We start from the raw sequence: 20,646 nt of genomic DNA, 5'->3' as shown, positions 1-20,646 counted from the left end.
AAAGTGTACATTATGGACCATAAAAGTGGTAAAAAAAAATTTTTTTATTTCCATCCTCAACTGGTCCGTGAAGCATTATGGGATGAGGTCGTCTCCGCCCTCTCGCCAGGGGGAGTGACGTCAGACAAGTTACGTTTTCAGCGTGCACGAGTCGACTCAAGTGTACACACTGGAATAGCGGAACAAACAATAGAGGAATTAAGGGGATTCTCATTTTCAACCTGGATAGATTTTTAATTTTTGTATTTACGTTACAAGAAGTCAAGAGAGACTGCCTATTTTGTTTTTCATTAAAAAAACTTTATTTTCATGTTAAAAATGCACTTTCAATAAAGTATTTGGAACTCCGTTTCTCCCGCATTATTTTTATGTTGAGATGGTGTTATCGGCAGCTGCTGAAAGTAACTAAAAAAGTAACTTTTAATCTAACTTAGTTACTTTTAAAATCAAGTAATCAGTAACGCAATTTAGTTACTTTTAAAACCAAGTAATCAGTAAAGTAACTAAGTTACTTTTTCAAGGTAACTGTGGCAACACTGCCAGCCTGTTTTCCATGTCTCCCAATTCCCAATGCAGCTGATTCCAATGACAGCTAATCAGCCAGCTCTGGAGAAGCCTGATAACGATCCTCACCTGCGTTGCAATTGGGAGACATGGAAAACAGGCTGGCTAGGGGAGCCTGCGGACCAGAATTGAGAAACAGTGCAGTAAACCATCAGTGATTCCCTTTAGAATCCATCTCTCTGTTTTTTTTTTTTTTTTTGTAGTGCTTATCCGAATTATGGTCCTGGTTGAGCTGGAGGAATCCAGAGTACCTGGAGAATGTGGTTGGGACGGTGCAAATTCCACACTCACTACGTTTATATGCAGTCAATAGTCGGGTTACGTCAAAATTTCGGTTTCGTTTTTTTATTTATTATTATTCTTATTTTTTAAGAACTTAGAATTGTTCATTCGGTAGTCTTACCGATTCAACGTCTTATCATAATTGCTCTTTAAAAAAAAAAAAAATCGGTTTCTGAATCATTCAGTATGATCCCGTATACATATGTACATACGTTATATGCCCGCCGCACATGCTAGTAGTTCCTGTACTCGAAGTGCAAGATTCTTTGCGGATAACTTGTACGCAGAACACAAACCAAAATTCCATTCAAAGGAGGTCTTATTCAGGATTTTCAAAAACCCAAATAAGAGTATATTCAGGTATTTGCCCGACTACCTGGCCTTTCCGAATATTGGCAATCTTCGGGTTTCATCGAGCTGCACGTAAACATAACCAATGGCAGATACGGGTTGAGATTCAAACCCCGAACCTCATAACTATGAGAAAATCTTGCTCCAGATGTCGAATTGGAGAGAAAATGTACTATGGAGTAAAGTCCACGTCATGTTCATGTTCATGTGTATTGTTGCATTGCTTGGACAACGGCCATCTGAAGTTCAGACTCACCCTGCGCAGACGGAGTTGCACATCAGAGCAGCCGGGCCCAATGTGGTGTTAAAAGGTTGTCGTGAGCGTGCATATATAGCGTCTGTGCAGGACTTTCTTTCATGCTTTTTCGCACTCCTATTTTCCCTTCGTGCGTGTCTGCGTTTAAGTGAGACTTTTTTTTTTTTTTCTTGCGTTCATGAATATTGCAAGTGGCTCTGAAGAACAGAACACATCGTTGTGCGTTGAGACAGGAGAAAAAGGAATGGAGGTCGTGTGTGAGGTTATAGAGTTTCAGTTAGCATATAGGGTGTTGCTTCGATCAAAAAGCGTCTCTCCAGTGATTTCTTACATGGCGTGGCTGCACAGTGACAGTCCCGTAAATCTGCGTTATGAAGACTAATACAATGAGGTTGACTGTATTGTCCGCTGTGTTCTGTCAACACAACGTAGAAAAACAACCAATAAAAACTGGTTTTATTGCATTGTGTTTTAGAATGTTTTAGTTGTGACATAAGTCCGTATTGAGATGAATATCAGCATCGGCCTTTTTGAAGAATCTTATGGCCGATAATAAATCAATTTAACAGTGCAACTTAGGCAACTATTTATTTAAATTCCCAATTACCTTTATAAGAGATGCTGCTGACCCGGGGAAGTCTCTGCACCTTCAGTTTTAGTTTGAAATGAAACTAAAATAACATAATAATTTTACATTTCAGATATTCTGAAATTTTGAGAATCTTTATTTACTGTTTACTATTTACTTGTTTAACTCATTCGCTCCCAGCCATTTTCACAGAAGCAATCCCGTAGAACAGAACCGGCAGCATGACGGGAGGAAAATGACAATGAATCGACGCAGACAGAGGGGAGACAAGAGACTAAATGTACACACAGTAATTGACACAACGAGACAAAAGGGCAAGGCACAAGTGGTAGAGGGTGCTGATTGGTTGACACTGAAATCTCCATTTTTGCAGTCGTTCAGGACGATTACGATTTTAATCGATTTTAACCTAATAAATCCATTTACAACATCAACATTTACTTAAAGGTTTCATTTATTCAAAAATAATTCCTGTGCGATTTTTTTAAATTCAAATTTAGAAAATACTAATCAGTAAACTTGTACAGTCTAAGATTTGTTTGAAAATGTATTATTTATTGATCTGAAACTTCAGTCTTATACAGGTTGTAATCTGTTTCATGTTTGAACAGCATTAAAATAAAATATTAAGGCTTAATGTTCCATTAATATAACATTCTTCCATGCTTAAGGTGTGAACCCTAACCCGAAGTCAGACATTAGGGCTGGGAATCTTTGACAGTCTCACGATTCGATTCGATTACGATTTTTGGGTCTGCGATTCGATTCAGAATCGATTTTCGATTCTCGATTCAAACGAATTTCGATTCGGAATTATTTGATTGACAAATGATTTCTGCTTCAATTTACAGATATGCACAACATTGTCATGATCTACTCCAGTCTGCTTTGCAAGACAAAATGACAAATAGAGACATTAAAGTGTCTTATTTTGGTTTAAACATTTATTAATTTTGTATTGCAAGTGCCTTTTTCCACAAAAACAGCATGTGGGCTACAACTGCCTTTTCCCCTTCTTCTTCATTTCTAATATAAATAAAATCGATTTTTGGATATTAATATCGATTCGATTAATAAATGAGAATCTCGATTCTTTTATGAATCGATTTTTTGGCACACCCCTATAAGACATTTTGTTGAATATTTTTCCATTAAAAATGGAAGTTTAAAAATCGATTCAGCCGCCTATTGAATCGATTCGAGAATTGAGCGATGTAGTATCGCGACATATTGCAGAATCGATTTTTTTTTAACACCCCTAGTAAACATAGTCCTTCTATCTCTATAGTATTTACTTGCTCTGCTAATCTCTGTTGTTGTTATGAACGCTAACTAGCAAGAGAAACTTGGACCAAACAACTTTTTGGGCCTTTTCCCTCAAATATGACAATCTTTATAAAGTGGCTTTGAAAAATCTATTAACTGCCAACCACACTGTCCTAATTAAAGTGGGAGGCTGCAGGGGATTATTATTGAGCGACAACATTTTGAGCAGTCAGCACTATTTCTTGCTCCTCTAACGGCAATGAGGATTTAATTCACCCCAGATAGCCCATTAGCTATAGTTTATACTGCTAAATGTCAACTTCACACAATCCCCGAGTGCGACTTGGACAAGGCTCATCGATGTCAGTCACTTGTGTCTCCGGGCCAAAGACGTGCAGATGGCACAACTTTCAGATGGGAGGAGTTTCGAAAATGTCAAAGATGGAGTTGATTGACTTCCCCGTTCTGGAGATATTTTCCTTTTGGGAAAGGTTAAATCCCAGTGCCACTTCAATCATGGTTCTTGGGAGCATCGTGTTCCGTTTCCCCAGTTTGGTTGAAGCAGGAGAATCATTCTTGGCACAGGCATATTCCGCTGGAAAGTAATCAGGTCTTTATGTTTCGCATCAATACATGCACTCGTAGGCATCGACGGGGGAATTTGTCTTGTCGCGTCGTTAAAGTGATCGCATTTCTGTTTGTGTTTTTTTTCCGGACGGACAGGAGAGTGGGCGCGCGTAACAGTTGCAATGGGACTGAAGTGACGAGGTGGGTGTGGTTGGCTGACTGGGAGCGCAGCCAAAATGTTGTCCCCCGGCCTGTGAGCCGTGATGGGGGAGGAGTCTCGCTCTCACTAAAAGCCATTTTGTGAGGTGAGCGCCCTATTAAGAGTTGTAATTGCCTCATTTTGGAGCAGCAAATTGCCAGGTTTCTCGAACGCGAGACAGGCTGGCCAAGCAGTAATGACAATCGTGATGGTTGGAGGAAGCGAAGTGACAGATTTTTTTTTTTTTTTTTTTTTCTGCTGCTGTTTGCTGGGCAGAGTCTCTCCTTACTGTGAGGTTTAATATTGGATTCATCAGCCCCTCTCTGCTTTGCAAGGCTGTTCTATATCACCTTTGCTCTTGCAATGAAATAGGATGAATTATTTTTCGATTCATTCAGATTACACATATAGCTGCGCATTTCACTAAACGCCAAATTGGCGCAATTTCAGGAATGTTGCGTCCATCTATTCAGCCCACAAACTTGGTGACACCATTTAGAAAGTGTCCATTTTTATTTACGTTGAAACCGCTGGCATCGTAATGTGGACAGGACAAAGTAACTTGATGATTACAAAATTCTTAACAGTCGACTTGACTTGAACATGCTCTGACTGACCACAAAAAGCTGGAACATTGTTCTAGTACAGTGGAACCTCTACTTACGAACGTTTCTTCATACGAAATTTTCGAGTTACGAAACGCCTCAACGGGAAAATATTGCCTCTTGTTACGAAAGAAATTTCTAGATACGAAAATGCATTACCGAACGCAACATGCTTTTGGCGATGGCTATTTCCTACCATAGGTACTTACGAGCGTAAATACTAGATCGGTGTGTGTGCATGTTTCTGGCATCCCATTGGCTAAGAGGAACCTCTACCATAGGTATCTATGAGCATAGATACTAGATCGGTGTCTATACAGCGTCCTCAACATTCATCCCGCGGCCCATGAGGTGTTCCGATAGTTTTTCCTAAATGTATGAACTAACGGCCAACGAATTTGTGCAAAAAATCAAACAATTGGTGATTGATGAAGGCACAGGAAGTTTTTAATTGCGACGAGACGGGCCTTTTTTTTTAAAAAAAAGATGCCTCGCCATACCGGAAGTTTCAGAATTTGTTTAAAAGTATCGCCCAGAAAAAGTGTTCACCAGTCGGGCGTTTGCTCACTAAGATGATGTTTGCCTTGGGCATTTCCGAAGGATTGTTTAAAAAATAAAATAAAATAAAATAAAAAACATCCATGGATCAGTTCTTTACAAAACACCAGGCAAAAAACAAAAAACAAAAAAAAACACTTATGAGAGAGAGGAACATGAACCAAAGAGGGCTAAAAACGATGAGGACAGCAGTTAAAAAGGTAAATGACCACCATTTTTATTCTTTACTTGATTCTTTGTTTTTTTACATTATGCACAACTCTCATTTATTGTGCAATAATCTAATTGTAACATGTATTTGTTACATGTTTTGATACATTTTTATGCTTTATAAAACATTTATGTCTGAAATTTGGGAGGCTTGGAACAGATTAGGGCATTTACATGGAAAATGCGTCTCTACTTACAAAATTTTCTACTTAAGAACTTTCTTCCAGAACCAATTAATTTTGTAAGTAGAGGTACCACTGTACTGCATTTACTTCCAGTAGCAAATTGTGACCTGCTAGGTGGGACTTTCCAGCGATAATTTGTGTCCGTTTTTGTCAAGACATCCTTGATCCAATTACAAACGGACTGGAATGACGACCAGGACAAATTAACGTTCCGCACAAAGTGTTGCTGTACGTTCTGTTGTCCAGCGTAGCAGCGTACCATCATTCATTTCCAGTTCTGATTCTGTTTAGCGAATAGATTTTATCTCCAGAATCCAGACACTTATTAATTTACATGCAAAGTCGGATGTCCTCCACTTTAACGTGTACTAAATCACCCAAACACTTAATTCTTTATAGGCTACGTGCTAGCAAGTCAATCTTATGTTAGCTTAGCAATTAGCATGACTTCTCTGTTCGTCAGAATGATACGTGTCAGATAGACCTTTCAAAATTTAGGGAGAAAAAAAAAACCCTCATACATTTTCAGCTGATACCGATAAGCTGAAAAGTACGCGCGTGATCAGCTCCGATTTCTGATCACGCGATCGAATTGGGACAACGCTAATAACCGTAAATGGGTAAGAATCGACGAGGCATTGGCACCGATGATGAACTAACAATGGCTTCATTTGTAACAAATTCCCAGCAGGATATTGCTTGTTTATTTGCACTGAGGCACAGCATAAGCCTCGAGACGCTTGAAAAAAACAGTACAGGTGCTACATTTCAGACATTGTTTATGGCCATATATGAACACTCGCATGCTGTGTATATGTTCCATTGTATAGGAAGTGAGTAGAGAAATAAACATGTTACTGCAATAAAGTGCTGAATTTTCAAATTGCTGTCTTCACGTGCAAAACATTACACAGGAGACGATCATATGTCTCCTTTATGTTTTAGCAGTTTTTGGCTTCAGCACTGTTTGGATTATCATTTTGCTCGCATTGATGATGTAAAAAAGAAAACAAAAATAGCCTTCAACTTATCATTTGACAAAAAGCAGATTGTAAATGAACCTGTTGTTGTTTTGTGGTGTTGCATTTTTTGTGCTATAGAGTTGTTTTGTTCCTTTGTGCCATTGCAGTATAGGTGACAATTTTATTTTGAAGTGAACAGGAAGTAGTGTAAAAAATCAAAAGGAAATGACTTAACGAACGGACATTCCGCCTTTTGGTCGCGTCGCTCCAAGGTTGAGGAAGACGTGTGTACGCGGCAGCCAGATAGAACGAAAACAACTAAGGTTAAAGATTCACCGACTACTCGTTAGCACCTGGTTGAGAATGGAACGAGGTTTGTGTTTGTTATATTTATGGTTAATTGATTAACTCATTCACTCCCAAAGACGTATTTATACGTTTTTTAGGTTTTTGTTTGCTAGAGTTTTTGTATGAAGGCTTTGATGCAGTTTCTGAAGTGGAAGCTGAAAGCGATGGTAATTATTACAAAAAAAAAGCGTGCTTCATCTGTTTCATAATGAAACAGATGAAGCACACTTTTTTTTTTTTTTTTTTTGTAATAACTACTATCACTTTAAGCGACCACTTCAGGTCAGAAACTGCATCAAAGCCTTCATACAAAAACTCTAGCAAACAAAAACCTAAAAAACGTATACGTTTTTGGGAGTGAATGAGTTAATATCGTTACATTTCACGTTGTTTGTTTGTATCATTTGCTGCGTGGTGAAATACTGTACTATCATTTTCACCCACTAGAGTGTGCTAACGCACTACGCTAAGGCTCAAGATTCTGTTTATTTTGCTGAGGATTTGTATTTCTGTATGGTTTATTTTTCGTTATAAGTAAAAGCAAAGGGCAAGGTTACATTTTGTATATACTATGTTAATTGTAGGCAAAAGATAAAACAATGAGGTGATTCGTTTGTGGTACCGGGTTTAAATGGGGTAAAATGTATGTATGGAACATGCCGTTTGAGTGGTTAATGGTATTTATTGGTATTATTTTGTTTATTTATTTTATTTTATTTTGTTTTGTATTGTTCACGATAAGGAAAGGTCAATAAAATAAATTGTGAACCATCAGTTGGAGAGACCACCTTTATTCAACCCGGGATGCTACACAGATGTAAAGATAAGAAAAATGAATGGAACATGAAGCCAAATAACATTAGGTGAAAAGTGATGAAACAGAAGATCTTCGATAAATGGAAATTGAGGAAATACTGAAAGGAGAAAAGAGATACATCGGAGGAAAGAAGTGTGGATGAGTGAACGAGTGAGGGAGGGTGAAGGTAAAGGAAAAGGGTGGGTGTTGAGGATATGATGAATTAAAGATGACACTCTCCAGCAGCCTGCTTTCTAAAGATCACTCCTCCTGCTAATGTAATGTTAATGAATGCAAATGATGTTGCCTGAGCGTTCTTCCTTGACCGGAGCTAGCCAGTAAAAGAAAGATGTTGTGCTTGTGTCCTGCTTTGGTCAGATAGTATCCATGAGTGTGGGAGAGAAAAGAGAGAGAGAGACTGCTACTACATTAATAAGACCAGCTTGTTAGCAATGCTTAGTCATGTAACACAAACGTCATGGATCAACAGCTGTGTCGACGAGTCCAACATGTGAACACATCGTTGTCATGAACGTCTGATTTTGGTTTGGCCAAGGACGGGAATGAGAGATTAACTGCTGCTGACCCTGGGGAGTCTCTGCACCTTCAGTTTTAGTTTGAAATCAAACTAAAATAACATAATAATTTTACTTTTCAGATATTCTGAAATTTTGAGAATCTTTATTGACTGTGTACTATTTACTTGTTTAACTCATTCGCTCCCGGCCATTTTCACAGAAGCAATCCTGTTAGCTCCCGGCTGTTTTGCTGGATTTTACTGGAAAAATGATATATATTTTTTTGATTACCACCCAAATAAATAAATAAATAAATAAATAAATAAATAAAAAGTGTGAGTGAGAGAGAGAGAGAGTACAAAAGTGCTGAAAATTGGTTCCGCTGAGTCCCGGTATCGATTCCCAGGTACCGGGAAGTGGAAAAGTACCGATTCAAATCATCGCTAGATAAACCTCGCCTGCATTGTGTCAGTTCTGACCTCAAAGCGTTCGAGGCAAATGTAAATACAAGATATATGTTTAGGTGACACTACGTGATTTGGAATGACTGCCTTAACCAGAGCAAACTATTTTTCTAAATCCAACCATCTGTGTCGTCTGTGTCGCAAGCGGTGCAAACTGCACCATTCGAATGAATGGAATCTAATTGCTTGCGTCGCCGGAACGCGCCGCAACCGCACCGCAACCGCATCCGGTGTAAACCCGGTTGCCTCGAACGCTTTTGAGGGCGGAACTACGACACACCGAGTGGGATACATATGACTTCAAACCTTCTCCAAATGTAGCATAAGACAGCCATTTTGAATTGTGACATAAGCTCATAATTATCAATTGAAAGAAAACAGTCCATGTTACACTGTGATATATTTTTGAACTGATTAAGCTCAAATTTATTGTTTCACATAAAATTGTAATTCTTAGTTGAATAAAAAGTTACTCACCCACTTTTCACCTTTGTACATACAGTACTTCGATTAGCCATCACTAGCGTAACATTTTCTAAGGTTGTCAGGGTAAACACAAATGAATGGAGTGCAGCCGATCAATCAAAGCATGAAAAAGTGAATAAAACGTGTTTATTGGTTGTTTGAATCCGGCATTGATTTCTGATGGTTGGTCAATATCGTTTCGTGACAATGCAACATATCGCAAAATTGATGTTTTTCACCGTCTTTCGTGTAAATATTTGTTGTCTTTCAGGACATTATCGACGCTAACGTTTGTTGCTACGTGTTGACTATCCTTTACCGTAAACTCAATTACACACAAGCACGGAATAGTGCTGTAAGGTTGAATCACAAGGTGATCCGTTGGAAGAATGTCACCTTGCCGTGATGAAATTATTTGGTAATTTCATCAGTCTGTGCCCATCTTGCATGTTGTATATTAATTTTCATAACATCTGCCGCTGATCTCTTGGCACCTCCCCGCTTCTCATCTTTCCTTTTTTTTTCCCTTTTGCCTTCCTCTTCTCGTCTCTGGCCTTTCTTCCTGTTAAAACTGTTATTTTTCGCGCCGCCAGCGCCGGCGCCGGCGAGCCCAGAGCGGTTACAATGCGTGCCATCACTTGTTGTCTCGGAGGATGGCAGATTACTTTCTGCTCAATTTTCAAATCAGCCACATTGTCATCGTCGTCTTCAGGGAGACGTACGTGAACGGAACAGATTTCTCTGATGTATTTCTGTAGCCTGTCCTGAATCTTCTATTTAAAGCCTTCAGGATGAGTGACACAGCCTGAGCGTCGAAAGAAATTAAATAAGTCTCACGTCTGCTTTTACGGGGATCGTCTTCTCTGTCGAACGCCCGCTCAGAAATAAGAACTATCACCGGTTTTATGTTCTTTTATTTACCATCAACCGGCTCTCAAATGTGATACCATTATAAAGAAAGGGACTATATTTGGAAAGTGGACCCTGTAAAGCTACGTGTAAGGCAAAACAACCATAATCATGTCTAAAACAGCACATGCGATATAACAAATGAATACAAAGCTAGGCAAGCTCAATGTTTGTAGTTCATTATGAGGACTTTTATTTATTCATGAATTATTACTTTAGATTGTATGTTGTTTTGTTATATCATCATCATATGTAGCCTCTCTCCAACATTTTAAGAGGATATGTTTAATACACCCAAGCTGAGTTACCCGAAAAACAAACATGCCAATCATTTTATTTGATCAATTCAGTGATTTTTCAAAGGTGAAATATGTTGTGTTTATAGTATCTATATGAGGAGGGAAGGGGGAGGGAAAGGCAGAGACAAAGAGAGAGAGAATGGGAAGGGAGAAAGAGAGGAAAGAAAGGGAGCGGTGGAGAGAGAGAGAGAGAGAGAGAAGATGGAACGAGTAGGGTGAAAGGCAAGAGGGAGAGTAAACTTAAGCAGAGAGAAAATGAAGGAGAGGGAAAAGGCGTGATGGGAGAGAGAGAGAGAGAGAGAGATGGGTAGAGAGGCGAAGATTAAGGGAGAATAAGACTGAAGGCAAGAGAAACTAAAATAGGAGAGAGGGAGAGAGGAAAAAGAGGGAGAGGGAGAAAAATGTGTGTGTGAGAGAGAGGGAGAGAGAGGGAGGGAGTGAGTGAAGTAGAGTACGAGAGGAGATAAAGGGGAGAGAGAGAGCAAGAGAGAGCAAGAGAAAGCGGTTGAGAGAGGAGAGAGTGAGAGAGTTGTTCTTCTGTCTTTAGACCTTAAACTGTTTGAGACTGAAAGTACTTACAAAGTCGTGCACTCCGTTTTGCTGATTACGTCGAGACACAATTAATCAGCAAATAATTTGAAAGGAACGACTTTTTATCCACGTAAGGCACCTTTTAATTATAATCATTTGTTGAACAAATGCTGTCAGAAATGTTTATTTTTTTATTTTTTTTATTTCCTAAAATCCCCTCGAGTGTTGGTCTGATTAGTTTTGGGAGACGCAGCAGCTTTCAGTCAAGCATGTTTGCCACTTTGTTTTCAGGCTGGTATTAAGATGCCGGGCTCAGCACGCGGCGCCGCCATGGGGGCTTCATCACTGTTAAGTGCTCGTTTCGTGTGCTTTTTCACTCTTTACTCTCTCTCTCGCTCTGTCTTTGTCTCTCCATCTTGACTCCACATCTAAAAGAGGATACATCCCTTCTGAAATCGCTTTCCTCCAGGCCCCGAAGATCTGATTTCAGTTTGTTTTGCGCCAATCACAAAGCGAGGGTCCTCCAAGCCCGGCGTTCAGCGGCAGCTGGACATGATTGTCTCATTGAATTACAAAGTGTGCCAGCATCCTTGAGTGCCTTTTTTTTTTTTTTTTTTTGGTACATGTTCAAGCAGGGGTGTCCAAACTTTTTCATTTGAGGGCCACAGACAGAAAATCAGAATGATGCAAGGGCCACGTAATGTTATGAGCAGAAATTGTGTTTAGTCCTAAAAAAAATTGTACAAATAATTTATTTGTGCTTTTGCATATTTAGAAAAATGCTACAGTACATAAACCAATTTATTTGTAATATGGCAGTAGCATTATTATAGTTTGGGATTTTTTTTAATTTTGTTTTTATTTTGGTTTGAGTTTTGTTTTTTTAAATTCAGTTAGTTTTAATTAGTTTTCAGGGTGGTTCTGTTAATTTTTATTAGTTTTAGTTCTTTAATTAGTTTTTTTTTTTTTTTTAATGTGTATTACTTGTGCGCAATATTTAAAAAAAGACAAAACACCATGGGCGCAACGTCTGAAGGTGCTTTTCTATTGGTTGCTGCTAGATGATGTCACTTCTATGTGACATACTCTCAAATGTCATTATTCTGGTTTAGATCAAAATAAATCTACTAAAAATTACATTTAGTCATCCGCAAAGTCTCATGCATTAAATTAATTACCAAAGACTAAAACGAAGGGAATTTTTTCTGTAATAATAGTTAGATATAGCTCGTTTTGTAAACATAAAATGTAATTTCAGTTAGTTTTCGTTCTTTAAAAAGCATTTTCGTTTGTTTTTTTATTCGTTAAGGAAATTGTTTTTTGAATTTTAGTTTTAGTTATTTCGTTAGTTTTTGTTAACTAAAATAACCTTTAATAGCACTTGTATTAAAATTAAATGTATGATAAATATTTGAACTGAGTCAAATGCCATTTTTAGCATATGCCGCGGGCCACTGAAAAATGGACGGCGGGCCGCAAATGGCCCCCGGGCCGTAGTTTGGACACCACTGTGTTTTAAAGCATCGATGAATGGAAAAGACGTGTTGTGGGATGAGAAGGGAAATCTGTGGAGAATTGACTGAGGAGGTTTCAGAGAGGCGCTTCGGCACATGTTGTATCGACCGGCGGCGGCGCGATCGCGCATCCAGGCCGCAAAGGTTTGAATTACGCAGACGTGTTCGCATTCTCATTTGCAAACCATAAAAAGCGGAAAAAGTGTGAAAAACCACGTTGGCCATCTCCTGCCGACCTTCCGGTTTCAGGCCCACGTGTTTTGCGATACGTAACCATGTGATGAATCGCGCGGCCGCTCGCCGACGTGTGATTGTGCAAAAGAGAGAGGGCTGCCTTATCGATCGCTACCGCAGGGTCCCCATCAATGTTTAATGCGCTCTCCCTCGCTCTATCATTTTCTGCCCCTCCCTCCATGCGCTGGTAGAAACGGCCCACCATTTGCTATCGATCCATCACGAGTCCCTAATGAGGAATATCTGCGCCGTCTCGGGTTAGATACATTGCGTTGAAGGTTGATCATGTTTTTTTTTTGTTTTTTTTTTTTGACCAGCACAACCGCATCCGTCACGTGATTTGCAGTAACTAATATTCCGCAACATCATCCCGCAGCCTTGTAAGTGTTCAAATCCATCAAAAGAGGGCAAGTCAGACACCTACAAGCGATTGTTTGTTTTCTGATAGATTTATTACCCGTGGTTGTGAAGTCAGCCGTCAGCTTTCTTTCATAATACCTTTCACACGGTTTGAACTTTTTGCTCACCTGGCGGCTTTGAATTTAATGCGACTTGCCGTCATAAGCTGACGCAGCAGAACGCTGGGGGTAGCCGTGAAATGTGAGGCGCCACTGTTTGTTGTCTTCCACTCGTCTTGGGAGTGACGTGAATGTAAGATAACAATCTGACTTCCTCTCAGATGTACATTGGACTAGGGAGGTAACGATATCCAAACATCACGATACGATATTATCACGATATGGTCACGATACGATAATTATCAAGATATTGTAGGGAGTGTTGGCGATATTTAAAAAAGATCACAATATTGTAGAAAAAAAAGAGCTCATACTAACAAAAAGCACAATATTGTGCTTTTGTACATAACAGCAATGCATATAAACCACCTACAATCTCTAATAACAATATTGAGGCACTTACTTGCTAATGCAAGCACACATTGATCACTTCACAAGCAAATTAGGTTCTTCTTCATCTGACAATTAGCATAGATTTTAAACATAGAAAGCCAAAACATCCCTAATGAAAATTTAATTGCATTAATAAACTAGCCACTAGAGGGTGCTAGAACTGCACAAATGGAAATCAACCTAACTTTTTTTTTTTTTTTAACAAATGTGTTCCTTTAAAATATTGTGAACATGACGACGACGATATTGTGGCAGTTTTAATATCTCGATATTACGATATTGCCCTTATCGTGACATCCCTACATTGGACTGGTCGACATTTTGGAAATCGGGCAGTTATTGGGGATATGATTGAACAACAATTGTTTCCAAACAATCGACATAATTCTTAACGATTAATCAGTCAGTTATCGATTTTAATGCCCATTCTACCTGTCAACAACAACGATCCAAAAATCACAATATGAACCTCACAATAATGAACCATACAATAATTATCACGATATTGTGGGGAGATTGGTGATATAAAAAGCTCACAATTCACCATAAAAACGTATTTTTTATTTTTCCTTTGAACACAATCTCTTTCATTTTTAAACAAAATATACAAAGTACAATATTTGATCTAGAATAAACGTGCTAAATTTAAATAACTAAATGTTATTTTAATTTAGTCTTCCTTCGTAAGTCACAGTGACTCATCACTGGAGCGCTATTTTTAGAACAGACCCATGGGCTACTCATGTTGTCCTTGAGGCTAATGAGTACCAATAGTCACCTTTTTTTTTGTGTGTAATCCATTCATTATTATTACTTTTCAGAGGACATTGCACATTAATCAACAGAGCAAAAGACATCCGTGTTTGCACAGTGTCTTTCGTCTTGCTGCCTCCCTCCTCTTCTTCTGTGCATAACTGCTCACACCCCCCCAACAGTTATTAAAGGGATACTTGACTCATTGCGCCATTTTCGGCAGTAACAAGTTAATTTTGTCCAGAATTAATTTGATAACTTCATTATATTTCATTTACAATTTAATACCTTGAAAAAAACATTTTCCCACTTGCTCTCGACTGAAGATGACATCACCTGCGCTGAGGTAACGACCAATCACGGTTCACCTTTTTTTCTGGGATTTGGTTAGCAAACTGAGTCATGATTGGTCGTTACCTACTTCTTAAGTCGACAGCAAGTGGAAAATATTTAAAGGTATTAATTCCATCCATTTTCTCAACCGCTTACTCCTCACAATGGTCGCAGGGGTGCTGGAGCCTATCCCGGCGGGGTACACCCTGAACTGGTTGCCAGCCAATCCAAGAAGATATTAATTGTACATGAAAAATGATGAAATTCATTCTGGATAAAATATTATTACTGCTGGAAATGGCTCAATGAGTCAAGTCAAGTCAAGTCAAGTCATCCTTATTTATATAGCGCTTTCAAACAGCCTTAGCAGTATCACTTGAAAACCTTGACTCTTTAAAACCACGACAAACCATTCAAACCAGTAATTGGTCCTTGCCTAATCACTAGTGTTGTTCCGATACCGTTTTGTACCAGTTTTTCAGTATCGGCCGATACCGATACCATACCGATACTTAAGGTTTTTTTTCCTCAACATGAAAAAGCTGTCCTACCATTGGTTCAGCGCATTCAAGGGCCAATAGGATATCTTAGATCGGCATGCAGAGAACATGTAACATATCAGTGAATGTCGTGCACCAGCAAGACACAAGATGCTGCATCCAAAATCCTATATTAGTGTTGGAATTAATGGTATCGGCATGTTACTTGTAAGTAGTCACCGATACCGATACCACTGTTTTAATGCAGTATCGGCACCTCTGCCGATACCAGTATCGGTATCGGAACAACACTACTAATCACAACCACGTATTATGGTAAAAGGAGCACATATTGATTGGCCATATAAAACAGTAAATAGGATTAGGTAGTAATTGTCATTGCATGATTTATTGTTTGTAATTAATGGCTTCAAAATAAACTGGACTGTGAAATCCACTCACGGTTTAACAGTCCACAAGACATCACATTTAAAGCTCTCCTGCCAACAGGGGACATTGGCCAAATCTTAAAGGTCAGCGGGCAGGTGCAAAAGCTCCGCCTCGTTGCTAATAACCACTTAGCAGACCCCATTTACTCTCTTTCCTAGTGTCAAAGGCAGACATTAGGTCACAAGGCACAGTCCATCCACCTCTCCCATGAGCATTTGACCCCCTTTTGCCTGCACCTTTACCACCATCCAGTGCCTTTTCCCCTTCTACCATCCGCCACTGAAAAGGAAATGGAGGACGAACGGCCTTGCAAGAGCCCGTGTGATTTGACTAAATCTCTTGTGATTTCCCCGGAGAATGTGTTGGCAGGCCACGCTACATTGGCTGGTTTCACGCTCCGTTCCTACCTCCCCAGCTGACAGCGAGTCTGCAGCGAGGCATGGCGGGGCTGGGGGCTGTCGAGACCAGACAAGGCGATGCTCATCTTGAGGAAATTGGGGCTGGAAGCTGGGCGTGAACGAGGCTGTCGCACACTGAAAATGGCTCCCGGAGTCGAATGTGTTGCGTTGCTGAATGTGTTTTATGTGTCGCGGAATGACTCAGGCTAATTGGTTTCATGTCTGAAGACGGCTTCACCCAGTAAGTGGCGATTGAGGATGCTGTCCTTTTTTTTTTTTTTTAAAAAACCACTTGACGTGAAAATGACAGGCTTCAAAAGCTCCATTTGGACGCATTTTCAAATCACTTTTGAGTTCAGGGCGTCTTTAAAAAAAGCGACATCTGCGGGGGCACGCTTCCTGGAGTGGAGAAGGTAAAAAAGGTGGGCACGAAATGGTTGGAACGGCTCGGTGAATGAGAGGCTGAGAGTCTGCAGCTTGCAATTCATCTCCCTCATCAACAACACGCGTGGGCGGTGCTAGCCAACTGTTTGCTGCGCGAAATGGATCGCCGCCAAGTCAGCAACACTCTCGACGTCCTGCAGACGATCGCCATGAAATTCCTTTTCACCTATTTGTCTCCAAATACAACAAACTACATTCGGGTGGGAGGCCGTGGAAAGAGACGTCGGAAAAAAGTGAAATATAACGTTTCCTGGCCGGCTTAAAAAAAAATTGGAAGCTTTGGGCCAGAAAAGACGGAGCGAAGTTATGACTCCACAAATCACGTTACTAAGGCCAACATGTCCATCACTTTAAATATGAGTGAGCGATGCAGAGAGGATTGTGAATTATTCTCCTTTTGTTGACCTCACACTGCCGAAAGAGCAGACATGAATCAATACTGAGTCAGTAAATGTCTCTGCTGAGTTGCAAGGCTAATTTATCTACTATGTGTCACAGAGAAACAATTGAAAAGGGAAGCTACGGTTTACAACTTTTTGTGGCGTTTTCTCTCCTGAGGGTGAGTTGCAACTCACAGAAAAGACATCCTCCCTTTCTTGTTAAAGATTAGGTTCTTTTAGTCAGACTTCTGTTTTGTCAGGCAAAGTGAAGACAGAATATGATTGTGGATGTCAGGGGATGGGATCGGTCTCTTCCTGGAATTGTGACACATTGAAGACGAACAATAACAGTCCTCTAAAATCCTACCTCGGGTGCGTTCATCGCTAGCCTTGAATTTCAAATGTGCGAGCAAAGACAATCAGAGTTAAACTGGAAAAAGTAAAAATAGGACGTTGGGAAGATTTTGGAACATGTGCCTTTGGGAGTTTTTGTTCATTCATCCAGAAGAACATTTGTCAGGTCAGAAGTCCCCGACGTTGACCTGACAAGAATCCTGATTGCTTGCGATCTCTGTTGTAGTTCACCCGAAAGGCTTTTGAGGCCTTGAGACCAACATTCTTCCACAAGATCTTCCACAATTCTTCAAATGAAGCCTTGCCCAAACTGATCCCTGAAGTTAAGCCCCTATCCCACTGAGCGGCGAACTTTTGCGAAAGTTATCGAAGGTAGCCAATATTGATTACTCGTCAGGGTTTGTTCAATGTCAACATTCACCTAATGTCCTCCAGACGTTTTTTTCCTCATCGCAAGGAAATCGTGAACATGTGACAAGAAAAACTCTGCGGACATTAAGACTGTTGGTGAACGTTTTGCGGCCTTGACGAAAAATCCATCCATTTCTTGACCGCGTATTCCTCAGAAGGGTCGCGGGGCTGCTGGAGCCTATCTCAGCTGGCTTTGGGAAGTAGGCGGGGTACACCCTGGACTGGTCGCCAGCCAATCGCGGGGCACAGAGAGTCGAAAAACCATCCACACTGACCAGCACACCTCGGGACAATTCGGAACGCCCAATCAACCTACCATGCATGTCTTTGGAACGTGGGAGGAGACCGGAGTACCCGGAGAAGACCCACGCGGGCACGGGGAGAACATGCAAACTCCACCCAGGAAGGCCGGAGCCTGGACTCAAACCCGAGTCCTTAGAACTGGGAGGCAGACGTGCCGCCTGACGAAAAATTAATCATCTTTTACCTTGACAAACACTCGCAAATGTGAGCTGCTCAGTGGGATACGGGCTCTGGATGCATGAAGTAGAACTGCGATTCAAGCTGTGATAGTGGTTATAGCCCAGTCATGTCTTCAGTCAAATCTTCCATGGCACGTCTTGAACCACCCTTGCAGGTTTCATTATTTACAACTGGAGGTATTGCTACCCTTGTTAATGCTACTTTTTGGACGTGAAGTCCAAGTTATAAGTGGGCTTTGGACCTTTATCAATAGTGGCTGTCTAAATTTGTAGGCTACATCCTCCGAAGGCCAAATTTGTTGCTCACAAGATGTAATTTCTGGTGCGCCTCCACTGCATTCCGGAATCCGAATTGACGTAAGCATCAAGTAGTCATCAATCCATCAAGTCTGGCCTTCATTTCCATGGAGAAGGATCCTGAGGGAAGGCTGCTTCGGAGCCTACGTTTGTAGCCCAAATTGCTCCGTTGTTCTTCTACGCTGACACAAATAGCATTGCAGAAGCGTCAGTAAAGTCTGTCCGCTGTCATGACTCGAGTCATGCAGGAGTAATGTGGGGTCTTGTCTCATGTCTGGGGTCACGCCTGGGTTAAGTTTGAGTAGAGTTCATGACCGTGCGCCAGAGTTCACGACCCATTACGTGTCTGTTTTGGTATTGGTGTAACAGCATCCAGTTTCAACTAGTTTTAGGCTATGTGATGTCTGGACTATGTGATGTCAAGGATCTTTTATGCTATATGATGTTTGTTGATGTCAGGAACTATCCGTAATTACGGAGTCAACAGCCAATCAGAGAATTCCATGTCAGTACTAGTACTCACATGTCTAGCCACAACCAATGAGATCGATTGACGGTCTATTTAAGGGTCTGAGAAATGTGTGTGTTCGCCGGATTATTCCTCAACTGTTCCTGTGTACAGCTCTCTTAGGTTCTGCCTCTCAATGTGAATAAATAGATAAAATCTCATTTTCCTACTTCTCAGCACACAACATCCCTGGCTGCTGATTGGTTGGCAGAAATTCAAGACGCTACATGAGCCTTACAAGGACCCAGCCTACACATTTCGACACAGTATCTCAGAAGTGTCTTTCCTATAAATAATGACTCAAATCCTAAACTGTGTTCAATCCGAACATTAGTTGTGGAAAGACCAAAGCAATTTATGGATGTTGTTACCATGCAGAACACCCGATCAAATGTGTAACCCATTTCGAAGTCACACAGGCAGATTTTAAAAATTACCGTATTTTCCGCACTATAAGGCGCACCTAAAATTCTTCAATTTTTTCAAAAGATGACCCTGCGCCTTATAATCCAGTGCGCCTTATATATGGATCAATATTGAGCCGCAGCAGGTCTCGCTGTCAAGCCGCTATCGGTGACCCTGCACGATCGGTGACGCGCATGTGCAGAAGATCCCGCCATCTTGGATCGCTAGCTAATACTAATACTTTACCTCTGGGAAAATAATAAAACAGCTGTTTATTCATTTTGGAGTTGTCAGAAAGCTGGTTTATAATCTATTAATAAAGTTTGACTGACCTATCTGACTGTTTTGTTGACATTCCCTTTAGCGCAGCACCATCTAATAGATGCATAACGGAACCCCAGCCTCTACTGTAGCGCCTTATATATGAAAAAAGTTTTAAAATATGTCATTCATTGAAAGTGCGCCTTATATTGCGGTGTGCCTTATATATGGAAAAAGTTTGAAAATATGTCATACATTGAAGGTGCGCCTTATAATGAGGTGCGCCTTATAGTGCGGAAAATACGGTAGTAGTCTTTGAGAACATGCCGACTTTAAGCCGCAAGGCAGAGTCCTGCACACTTTCCTAAGAGTGGGAAGATTACGTTCCTGTCTTTAGTCTTACTAGAAGTCTGGCAGAGATGGATGGATCACTGTGAGGGATCGCGTCGAGTGATCACTGAGGCCCGAATGCAGTTCATCTCACTTGAATGATATTCAGAAAAAAACTTCTTTTGCTCTAACCACAACTTCATTTTTCTCTCCTTGCTGCAGAAACGATGATGGACACTCGAGTGGCGACAGCTGAACTGGGCTGGACAGCGTATCCGAACTCTGGGGTGAGTCCATTTTGGAGTTGACTATTCCTACCATTTCCTTCTGGAAACCGATATATTGCGTTTCGGGAACTTGTGCACAAAGCAGACGAGCAAATCGACCGGAAAGGCTGGCACGGGTGAGACTTCTGACTAAAAGTAGTGCCCAGTGTAGCTCATATTATGGGTATTATTTTCACGTCTCCTGGCTCATAATGACTTAATGACATAATGTGTCCCGCGCAAGCCCCAGAACACGGAACCTAAGTCCCGGTAAATGGGCGCTGTAATGATACAGTAATAGCAGGTTTATGCAGGGAAGTGGAGGTATTAAGGTGAAAGTGAGTGGGGAGTGCTAAAAGGATGGAAAACTGCTTTTTTCAGACTGTAAGGGAACTACTTTCAACTTCATGCACATGAAAGATGTGGGAATTAAGTCGCAAGTGCCAAGTCCTCGGGTAAATGTCGTTTTTCTTCTATTTTTAAAAGGCTGGCAGTATCAGAAGTATGATGGC

General features: G+C 40.6%; 1 protein-coding gene across 2 annotated transcripts in view; it reads left to right on the top strand.

The window, feature by feature from the left end:
• Positions 1–20,646, top strand: part of ephb1 (EPH receptor B1) — a 298,219-nt gene that overhangs the window by 81,118 nt on the left and 196,455 nt on the right. For both annotated transcript variants that reach the window (XM_077515222.1, XM_077515216.1), the window contains exon 2: positions 20,091–20,155. In XM_077515222.1, the coding sequence (XP_077371348.1) occupies positions 20,091–20,155 (65 nt within the window). The remainder of the gene's footprint in view (positions 1–20,090; positions 20,156–20,646) is intronic.

This window comes from Festucalex cinctus, chromosome 1, assembly GCF_051991245.1.
Source record: "Festucalex cinctus isolate MCC-2025b chromosome 1, RoL_Fcin_1.0, whole genome shotgun sequence".
Classification (NCBI taxonomy): Eukaryota; Metazoa; Chordata; class Actinopteri; order Syngnathiformes; family Syngnathidae; genus Festucalex; species Festucalex cinctus.
Note: the sequence above shows the minus strand (reverse complement) of the source record. Positions and strands in the feature narration are given on the sequence as shown.